This window comes from Schistocerca piceifrons, chromosome 2, assembly GCF_021461385.2.
Source record: "Schistocerca piceifrons isolate TAMUIC-IGC-003096 chromosome 2, iqSchPice1.1, whole genome shotgun sequence".
Lineage (NCBI taxonomy): Eukaryota > Metazoa > Arthropoda > Insecta > Orthoptera > Acrididae > Schistocerca > Schistocerca piceifrons.
The window spans coordinates 819,156,261-819,168,138 of NC_060139.1; the positions used below are offsets into that span (position 1 = coordinate 819,156,261).

General features: G+C 42.2%; 1 protein-coding gene across 1 annotated transcript in view; it reads right to left on the minus strand.

Annotated features, from left to right (window-relative positions):
• The window catches only part of LOC124775895, an 80,015-nt gene extending 73,502 nt beyond the window's left edge, over positions 1-6,513 (minus strand). Inside the window, exon 1 of the mRNA XM_047250729.1 lies at positions 6,386-6,513. Within this exon, the coding sequence (XP_047106685.1) occupies positions 6,386-6,513 (128 nt within the window). The remainder of the gene's footprint in view (positions 1-6,385) is intronic.
• Between the last annotated feature and the right edge of the window lie 5,365 nt (positions 6,514-11,878).

Consider the following 11,878-nt stretch of genomic DNA (forward strand, 5'->3'; position numbering starts at 1 on the left):
CGTGCTTATGGAATATCGTCTCAGTTATGTGTCTGGATTTGCGATTTCCTGTCAGAGAGGTCACAATTTGTAGTAAATGACGAAAAGTCATCGAGTAAAACAGACGTGATTTCTGGCGTTCCCCAAGGTAGTGTTATAGGCCCTTTGCTGTTGCTTATCTATATAAACGATTTGGGAGACAATCGGAGCAGCCGTCTTCGGTTGTTTGCAGATGACGCTGTCGTTTATCGACTAATAAAGTCATCAGAAGATCAAAACAAACTGCAAAACGATTTAGAAAAAATATCTGAATGGTGTGAAAAGTTGTAGTTGACACTAAATAACGAAAAGTGTGAGGTCATGCACACGAGTGCTAAAAGGAACTCGTTAAACTTCGGTTACACGATAAATCGGTCTAAATTAAAATCCGTAAATTCAACTAAATACCTGGGTATTACAATTATGGTGAACTTAAATTGGAAGGAGCACATAGAAAATGTAGGGAAGTCTAACCAAGGACTGCGTTTTATTGACAGGACACTTAGAAAATGTAACAGACTTACTAAGGAGACTGCCTACACTACGCTTGACAGTCCTATTTTAGAATACATCGAAAAAGTTCAAAGAAAGGCAGCACGTTTTGTATTATCGCGAAATAGGGGAGAGAGTGTCACAGGAATGATACAGGATTTGGGCTGGAAATCATTTAAAGAAAGGCGTTTTTCGTTGGGACGGTATCTTCTCACGAAATTCCAATCACCAACTTTCTCCTCCGAATGCGAAAGTATTTTGTTGTCGCCGACCTACATAGGGAGGAACTATCACCACGATAAAATAAGGGAAATCAGAGCCCTTACAGAAAGATATAGGTGTTCATTCTTTCCGCACGCTATACGAGATTGGACTAATAGAGATTTGTGAAGGTGGTTCGATGAACCCTCTGCCCGACACTTAAATGTGATTTGCAGATTATCCATGTAGATGTCTGCAGCGTAAGAAAACTTCAAACGCACGTCATGAACTTCAGCCTACTCTTCGTCAATCCTAAAATATGAACTGGGTCCATTTCTGCTACTAGTTACGCCTTCCAATCCTATATCTGATTTCGGAATCTCTATCTGATTATGATGTAATCCAACCGGAATCTTCCCATGTTCGTAGGCCTTCTCCGAGTTTACATCTTCCACTCGAGATCATTGAACAGTGTATGCAGTTGCTAGCCCAAAGTCAAGAGGTATTACACCCCTCTCATTCCAACTACCTAGTCCCTATTCTCCCATAACTTTATCATTTACTCTCTGCCTTATTGTAACATTTCATTCCCCCTGATTATTAGATGTTCATCTCTCTTCAAACACTGAGTAATCCATTCTGTGCCCTCGTCTATTGTATCAGTTCTTCGGTTTGTGAATTCAACAAGTAGACGTGAAATATAACTGTTGAAGCTCACTTGGTTTCTGTTCTGGTGAGAATAATACTTTCAGTGAACTGTTCACAGCAGTTCACTTTTAGCCCTACCTTCATATTATAAGCGAATGCTACTGCCGTTTTTCAATTTTCTGCTCCTGTTGGCATTACCCTACGCTCATCTGATCAGTCTTTATCTTCTTTCAATTTCACATCACTGACTCCTTCTATATTTTAGTATCTGACATTAAGAATGTGTAAATCCACTACAATAAAATTAACTAAGCAGAAACAGTTTGCTTGCTACTTAAATGACAGTGTACCTATACATAGACACGTAGTCATAAAAACTGGGATATACTACATGTCGCCGTTAAAGGAAAAATAAAGATCTGCCAGAAGAAACAACAATCTACATATATGGGCTGCCAATCAGCAAATGTTAGTGACTGATAAAACTGAATTTTCAAACAAAACTCCGTTCAGCAAATTGCAAACAAAAAGCTAAAACATGCAGACACCACTCCACTCCCCATGTTCCATTAACATTTACGTAGGTGGCGTACAGAATGACCACTGTAAACGAAAAACGAATAATATTACATGCAACATATTTAACATATTTACAAACGAATAACCTATGAAAAATTTTAAAACAGCTGTTAAAATATTTCGTTTGCTGTCTTCTGTAAAAGAAGAAGAAGAAGCGAAAATTAAAATTATAAAAAAATCAGTTCAACGAATGCTGTTAAAGATTAATATTTGAAGTTTAATATTAATATTAAATAAAACGTGTAACATATACATGGGTTCTAATACAAGATTTAGTGCCTTAGACATGATGTTGCTTATACACAAAGCAGTCGGCCGACAACGTTTGCAAAGATCGGTCATGTTAAAAAAAATTATTTTAGCATCTGGCTCCTGTCTAATACATGTTATTGACGTATAACCTAACGTGTAACAGACATGTAAACTCTGTATACAATGCATGGCGCTCATTACTCGCCGTCCGAGGTGGACGAGCGGTTCTAGGCGCTACAGTCTGGAGCCGCGTGACTGCTACGGTCGCAGGTTCGAGTCCTGCCTCGGGCATGGATGTGTGTGATAACCTTAGGGTAATTAGGTTTAAGTAGTTCTAAGTTCTAGGGGACTGATGACCTCAGATGTTAAGTCCCAAAGTGCTCAGTGCCATTTGAACCATTTTTAGTGCAGGAGGCTTCAGCTGAAAAATTCCTGTAAACACATGTACCTCACCGTAATGCAGTTCATCGACTTCTCGAGAAATTTCGAGATACAAGTCCCACGTCAGATGACAAACTAGGAAGCTACCTAAACTAAAAAAACAGAAGTCGTTGGATATTTATGACTCTTTGCAGCAGAGCTCAGCCTAATAATTACTCAAGTTGTCACAAGAAAAAGATATAGGCTTGCATAAAGCGGTTAGGCAAACAGTAAAATTGTTCGTGTATAAAGTGGGATTAGTGCGAGAACTGAAAAATGCAGATCATGAAAAGCGAATTTGTTACTGCAGATGGTTTATGTCTTTCACTGAGATGTACACAACTGATATTCTTGACGTCCCCTTCTACGCAGACAAGGCCATGTCCCACCTCTGTCGTCACCTTAGCACACAAAACACATAATTATAGTCAACATAGAAAGCTGTGCTGCGCCACTGCATGATCAGAAAATCGGAGTGTGCGTATCAGTATTCAAAGGGCGTATTATTTTGCATTTTTTCTTTTAAGAATTCTGTTTAAGACTGAATAACAAGTAAAGCGTTTGCGTTGTACTGACATTTGTTTATTTGTAACTATTTTTCGGCTTATTGGGAATCTTCAGGAAATGAGTAGCGTCCGCAAGAGACACTAGTTCTTAGGTCAACAAATTTCACAAACATAGATAACTCCACACGGAATACTGTGCGTCAAACTCGTTTTTTTAACATTGTAAATTACGCTTCAAGCAATGGACAATATCGAACGCAATAAATAATTAAACTACACAATATTACAATCTACGGGTTATATGGTTATAATGCTGAGGTTCGTGAGGTCGTGACACCGGTTAGAAACTGTCGAACTGAGCACTCTTCATTTACGTCGTCCATCAAACATGTCTTTTAGTACCGAAGACGAAATCAACTACTAAGGGTTTCAACAAAACGGCGCTACTGCGAACATAGCTAAAACACTGCGTCTTCTGGAAGAGTTTTTTTTTGGAAACGTGTCATCTCAAAAATCCTGTGACACAGTAGCTCGTCGCCGGACCTTACCATAGAACACATTTTTCTTTCGGGAGCAGCATAGCCTGTAGTGTTCCACAATCATCCACGCAAGCTTTGCGAATTACAAAGTGCAGTAACTGCAAAATCAAGTCTGCAGAAAGTGTTCTCCAATGAAATGAAGGAGGTTCGTTCTTGAATAGCTGCCCGTGAGCATACGTTGAAATCGCACAGCGACTTTCCGAGCTCTCTGTAAATTTCAAGACCGGAAAATGAGATGTACAAATGTGTGTGTAATCTTGTGTGGGACTTAACTGCTAAGGTCATCAGTCTCTAAGCTTACACACTACTTAACCTAAAGTATTCTAAGGACAAATACACACACCCATTCCCGAGGGAGGACTCGAAATTCCGTCAGGACCAGCCGCACAGTCCAAGACTGTAGCGTCTTAGACCGCTCGGCTAATGCCGCGCAGCCCGGAAAATGAGATGCAGTTGCACTTATATATTGCCATCTCGGAAAGGACGTGAAACAAACTGTCTCCTTACGATCATCATCCGATGGATCATGGAACAGCTGTTAGTATGTTAACTGTATTTAAAGATTTCATTTTATTTACGATCGATTTCCGTGTTACATTTCACCATCTCCTCTACCCCCAGAATCAACTGCTGCAGCGGTTCACATTACAACCAGGAAAATAGGTTTAGCATAAGGGTCATCGATTTTTTGCACCTTCTGTGAGGTGCAGAATCATGATGATCCGGTTCGTACGTGATTAGTTATATCATAGAGGAGCCTGAAGATGGTGTACTGTAACACCGAAACCAATTACAAATAAAATAAGACCTATAAATACAACTAAAGTTGTGTTCTTTAGAAAAATGTGAAATACATTGGTGCAAAGTACCTCGTCAGTGTTGTCGATACAGATCCTAAGGGTAAACTTCAATTGTATACCTAAAGAATTAAGATATTTGTGCTGAAGACAGACTGTAATGTGTCTTAGCAAAACACATATTTCATGTGGTAAAAAAAAGGAGAAAAGAATAATTGAACTGGATGATTGTAATTGCGTGGACAACTATTGTGTGAACTTCATGTAATAAAGAGAAAGCATTATGTGTCATGTTTTGTTCTTGTATAGGGTTATGTACCGGTTTTTTAAAGATAATATCTGTGTTGGCGAGTACTGAAACCGCCACAGACGATACTTATTAAATATGAAACATAGATGAGAATATGTCACAACAGGTATAAATAGTAGTGACCGAACATTAATTTCTCTGTGGTCTTCTTGGAGTTGCGTGAGCAGGAAGAGCCTGTCACGTTATATTGTACGCTTGCGTAGCATTCTTTTGTCAAGACTGAGAGACGTACGCCATTAGGAACTGATTTGTAATGGTGTGTAATAATTTAATATGTTTAAATGTTTGAATAGAGTTACTTAGTGAAAAATTGCATTATAATTTGTAATAAGCTTGCCTGGTATTTTATCCCATCCTTTTAAGACATTTTCAGCTATTTAAATACTATTCGTAGTGCAGAGCTGCGCTACGAACGAACGACCCGCTGCCGCTGCGCATTCAAACTGCAGTAAATGAAACCAATCATACCGCAATGAAGCGGACAGGTAATAGTGAACTAAAATTATTTCTTTCAGTTTTCGAAATTGCAGAGCAGAGCAGCAGATTTTATGATGTGTTTTACAGGTGGACGCGGGCTGCCGATGATTAACAGTGCAAAAAGATAATTTACCTTCATAACATAAAAGCAATCTTGCTGTGCGTAGTTCTGGTCTTGCAAACATTACAGTAAAAACATCTTTTTCTCTGACAATAATCTCATGTTCTCGTGTTAGTCGTGGTACTTACTGGTGTTTTACTGTTAACAAAACTCCACTGCAAAATTTTGATGTTGAACAAACATTCCGTACTGTAACATCAGTATTGATAACGAAATAATTTTCAGTAACATTTTGAATAACTGTAAAGGAAGGAAGATATGTTGAACTTTATGGCGAGTTAAAGTAACGAAAAAAAATGTTCCTTTAATAGAAAGCCAGATCCAGAATAATAAGAACATACAACTTGTTTTGTCGAAAATTAATGATCTAAAGAAAGTCACAGCACAGTATACCTAAAAAGTATTTCGGGACTCTTTTCGTAGCAACATCTCAGATATTAGTTGTTACGAGAGCAATAACAAAGCAGAGAGCTAGCGAAAAGACATACTGTTAATTTAGATGCGATTCTAAGAAATACTTCGTCTGGAACGGTGCTAGTCCGTTCAGGATCTATGAGCACAAAGTCAATGGCTGCTGTTTTACGTTTAGTTCCCTGTCCACGATTTTATGAGCAGAGCTGTTAATGTAAAATACGACAGTAGACGACTAATTTCCGTCTTTTCATTTAAGGTGGAGCTGGGAAAGACTGAGTGCGGGAGAGATTACGTCCGGCACCGACGTCTCAACCTGACGTTTTTCTCCCGAACTGCCGCCTCCCGTACAAGCAAACATCTCTGTCGCGGCGAGAGAGAGAGGAAATGAGAGCAGCGAATACTCAGTTTGAAAGCCGAAGACGTCATTGCCAGGCAGACTTTTGTCTCGAGGAAAGAGGGTATTCGAGAAATCGGGCGGGCGTCCGGCCGAGCGGCCGCGAACAATAGGAGCAGTGTGCTGGCGGTCGAGGAGGCGGCGGCAGCGGCGGCGGCAGCGGCGGCGGCGGAGGCGGCGGCGGAGGCGGAGGCTCGGTCGCTGAGGCAGCACCGGCGGCACAAGTTGGCGTGCGGGGGCGGCGGCAGCCGCCTCCAAGAAGGGCGCAGCTGGCGCCGCCCGGGGAGAAGGAGGCAGGCTGGCCAACTCCCGGCGCAGGCCGGGCGGCACCGGCGCGCTGTTCATTATTCACGGCCGTGACGCGCAGGAAACCAATAGCGGGCGCTGGTCTGCAGCTTGTTCGGTCATCAGCGGCGGCAGCGCGCGTCTTCCGTCTGTCCGTCCATCCGCCCCCCTCCCCCCCCCCTCGCCACGCGGCTGCTCTCCGCTTAAGATGGATCGCAGAGCAGCGGGCATCCCGAACGCCACGGCCAGCCGCACGCCGACCTTACTGGCGCCAAGGGGCAAAGCAGCCGACGCCCCGTTCTCAAGAGTATACAGAACTAATCCATCGTCGCTCCTAACGCGCCTCCCACCAGCCTGCCGCCCTGGTGGTGGTGTGGGCCTGCTGGTACTTCCCCTCACTGTTCGAAGTATTTCGTAATTTCCGGTTGCCATCTTGACATTCTATATCCTAGTCCTTAAACTGATGCGTGACGGTCAGTTCCAGCGACATTTACGTTAAAGTGTATGCAAAATATTTCACCTGGAACACCGTAACCACCGATGACCGTCGCAGTCTGGTCCCTTTAATCCCACACCGTAACCAAGTCCCGTCACACTGATACAAGATGTGAACTTTCTTTAAGACATGAAGATTGATCCAAAGCACATCCATCTAGCGAATCATGCTGCGAACTACAAACCAAGAGTTCTGCTCAGTGGACAAACGTTGAGGTACAATCCTTTCCGAAAGTATCTCGGAATCACTCTAGATAGTACCCTGAGCTACAAAGAGCACATCACCAAGCTTTCTCATAAACTTGCTGTATGGAACAAGATACTGCTTAAGCTCAGTGGTACTATAACACCCCCCTGCTTCCGGGATTTGCGAAATTACTAGTTGACAATGACCGTGAATTAAGAATTTTCACCCGCGTCGGGATAAGGCATCCGAATCCGAAGTAAATAATGATTATTCAAATGGTTCAAATGGCTCTGAGCTCTATGGGATTTAATATCTGAAGTCATCAGTCCCCTAGAACTTAGAACTACTTAAACCTAACTAACCTAAGGACATCACACACATCCATACCCGAGGCAAGATTCGAACCTGCGACCGTAGCAGTCGCGCGGTTCAAGACTGAAGCGCCGAGAACCGCTCGGCCACCGTGGCCGGCGAATGATTATTCCGCGGGAAACAGGAGACGTTTTCACTTGATCGTTATTGAATGAGTAATTTCATTCAATAACGATCGATAAAAGAAATAATGGAAATAATTTGGAAATAAATTTTGCCAGTGGAAATTTTGCCGAAAGAAATGATTAAGTTGTAAAAGCAATTAAAAAATCGGTCGCCAGCTCAACTGATGAGCGACAGTACTGTTAAGTACGCGAATAATTGTGTCAAAAATGAAGTTTATCTGTTTGTAGCGCAGCAGGTGCAACGGGAACTTTTACATAAGTGCTGTGTCAGGTTTAGTAGTCATATAAAACAATGTCATAACAATCTAACTACACTGATTTTGTTCATAATTTGTCAGCTGAGTGCAATGATGACAACATAGATCTATCGATATTTTGAACAATGGACTGTCATTGTCTTTAAAATTAGGTACTTTGCACAGTTTAATCTACTGATAATGAAATATATTGCCAATAATTGATTAACTATGTTTTGACTGATAATAATTCATTAATTGGGGGATTGTCAGGTGGAATAAGCTTTATAGTTTCATGAAATATCCTTGAATTAACTTCAGCTGAATATGCATTGAAATAAATCTTAATAATCAAATTTACTACTTCAAAGTATTATTATGTTATTACCGTTAGCGTAAGCTTATTAAGTGCATCAATTAACTACGATAACCAGTCTGAATTTTACTCTTCACCGTCTATGCAAATAATTTGATAATTAACATATTTTCTCCTGATAATGGCGTGACACACTCGATTCAGTAAGGTAATGATTGGAAGGAACCTACTTGGTGTTATTGCAACACTTCGATTATAAAATGCTTGTTATTAATTGTTCACACTCACTGGCAAGCCTTCTACAATTTTATCCTACGAAAATTACGTAGCTCTTACTTCCCTCGTTGTCGGTGCATCGACGGAAGTCCACGGCAGCGACACAATGTGGCAGCGGGCTTTTACTGTTGCGACTTGGGCCCACAGTGCGTTTCACATTTAAGTACTTGTTTCTTCAGCACTATTCCCATTAATCCAAAATAACTTGCCCGGCCATTACTTTCCCGTCGTACTTACAGGGTGTTTCAAAAATGGCCAGTATATTTGAAACGGCAATAAAAACTAAACGAGCAGCGATAGAAATACACCGTTTGTTGCAATATGCTTGGGACAACAGTACATTTTCAGGCGGACAAACTTTCGAAATTACAGTAGTTACAATTTTCAACAACAGATGGCGCTGCAAGTGATGTGAAAGAGATAGAAGACAACGCAGTCTGTGGGTAGGCCATTCTGTACGTCGTCTTTCTGCTGTAAGCGTGTGCTGTTCACAACGTGCAAGTGTGCTATAGACAACATGGTTTATTCCTTAGAACAGAGGATTTTTCTGGTGTTGGAATTCCACCGCCTAGAACACATTGTTCTTGCAACAAGACGAAGTTTTCAACGGAGGTTTAATGTAACCAAAGGACCGAAAAGCGATACAATAAAGGATCTGTTTGAAAAATGTCAATGGACTGGGAACGTGACGGATGAACGTGCTGGAAAGGTAGGGCGACCGCGTGCGGCAACCACAGAGGGCAACGCGCAGCTAGTGCAGCAGGTGATCCAACAGCGGCCTCGGGTTTCCGTTCGCCGTGTTGCAGCTGCGGTCCAAATGACGCCAACGTCCACGTATCGTCTCATGCGCCAGAGTTTACACCTCTATCCATACAAAATTCAAAAGCGGCAACCCCTCAGCGCCGCTACCATTGCTGCACGAGAGACATTCGCTAACGATATAGTGCACAGGATTGATGACGGCGATATGCATGTGGGCAGCATTTGGTTTACTGACGAAGCTTATTTTTACCTGGACGGCTTCGTCAATAAACAGAACTGGCGCATATGGGGAACCGAAAAGCCCCATGTTGCAGTCCCATCGTCCCTGCATCCTCAAAAAGTACTGGTCTGGGCCGCCATTTCTTCCAAAGGAATCATTGGCCCATTTTACAGATCCGAAACGATTACTGCATCACGCTATCTGGACATTCTTCGTGAATTTGTGGCGGTACAAACTGCCTTAGACGACACTGCGAACACCTCGTGGTTTATGCAAGATGGTGCCCGGCCACATCGCACGGCCGACGTCTTTAATTTCCTGAATGGATATTTCGATGATCGTGTGATTGCTTTGGGCTATCCGAAACAGACATGAGGCGGCGTGGATTGGCCTCCCTATTCGCCAGACATGAACCCCTGTGACTTCTTTCTGTGGGGACACTTGAAAGACCAGGTGTACCGCCAGAATCCAGAAACAATTGAACAGCTGAAGCAGTACATCTCATCTGCATGTGAAGCCATTCCGCCAGACACGTTGTCAAAGGTTTCGGGTAATTTCATTCAGAGACTACGCCATATTATTGCTACGCATGGTGGATATGTGGAAAATATCGTACTATAGAGTTTCCCAGACCGCAGCGCCATCTGTTGTTGACAATTGTAACTACTGTAATTTCGAAAGTTTGTCTGCCTGAAAATGTACTGTTGTCCCAAGCATATTGCAACAAACGGTGTATTTTTATCGCTGATCGTTTAGTTTGTATTGCCGTTTCAAATATACCGGTCATTTTTGAAACACCCTGTAGATCCTCACACTAGCCGTTAGATGTAACACAGCTAGGACTAGCAGCACTCCACTGTACTTCTTACTCAGAGCACGGCGTCACTGCTGCTACTACCCGCTGGCGCGCTCCCGCGCCCAGAGGCGCGACAAAACAATCTCTCTGACTTCAACGTTAACTAAATATGCCCTGACTTGCCAGTGTTAAATATTACATAGTTTGGACATAGTATTTACAATACATATTTACACTAGACAACACATAGTATACAAACAGTTTCATGTGTTAAGTAAGCGAAAAAATTCATAGCAAGGACTGCGTTGTAGCGTCACAAGTTCCAGCGGCATTTACGTTAAAGTGTATGGAAAATATTTCACCTGGAACACCGTAACCAAGTCCCGTCACACTGATACAAGATGTCAACTTTCTTTAAGACATGAAGATTGATCCCAAGCACATTAAAAACTGAAGTCTCTTGTTTACATCTAGCGAATCATGCTGCGAACTAAAAACCAAGAGTTCTGCTCAGTGGACAAACGTTGACGTACAATCCTTTCCCAAAATATCTCGGAATCACTCTAGAAAGAACCCTGAGCTACAAAGAGCACATCACCAAGCTTTCTCATAAAGTTGCTGCAAGGAACAACATACCACATAAGCTCAGTGGTACCACCTGGAGAACTCCTGCTGACTGTCAGCGTTTAACTGGCATCAGTCTTGCGTACACTGCTGCCGAGTACTGCGCACCTGTCTGGTTGGAACGTGTACATATGAAGAAGGTAGACACTAAACTTTACGACACAATGCGCTGCATTACTGGTTCCATCAAATCATCCCCATGCCACTGGTTACCTGTACTGAGTCACATCCCTCCACCTCTCTTAAGGCGGAAACAAGCTCTGCTGAGGGAAGCCAAGAAAATCTCTGCATCACCCTCTCTATCACTGCACCAGGAATTCCGTCATCCGCCACAGCAACGATTGCCATCAAGAAGACCAGCAAGTGTTACTGCAGGAGAACTCACAGCAGATGGTTTTGATCTAAATGAAAGCTGGAAGCATGAATGGTCAACAGAAACTTTGGGAACAAGAGCCCATCACCTTGATCCCACAAAGAAGCCAAAAGGTTTTAACCTACCGAGGAATCTTTGGTGCCGTACAGCAGGTTAAGGACAGGACATGGTTGTTGCAGGTACTTCAAGTACAAATGGGGCTGGATCAGTTCACAAATGTGTGAATGTAATCAAGAAGAGCAGACAATTGAACATTTAGTCTTACCCTGGAATTCCCGATGACTTGTTCACTCTCATACTCAGCTTATTTAACTGGTTGAAAAACACGGATTTTAAGGTTTAATCTTGTCTAATATATATATATATATTGTATAAAATCATCTGCCTTATATCAACTGTATATTATACAAAGTCTTCATACGATTAAATGAATAACAGATACACTACCTGACAAAAAGAGTTAAGCGGTCAGAACACGTGTCCTGAAGTGAATATAACTTTGTAGGTGTACACATCATCGGTTGGTACGCAGATTACTACATATCCAATTCTCTGTAACAGGTAGAACGGCAACTGTAATGGATTAGTGTTGTTAATGTTCAGAGATTTTACCAGGCATTACAGCGTGATTGAGCTGCCTCTA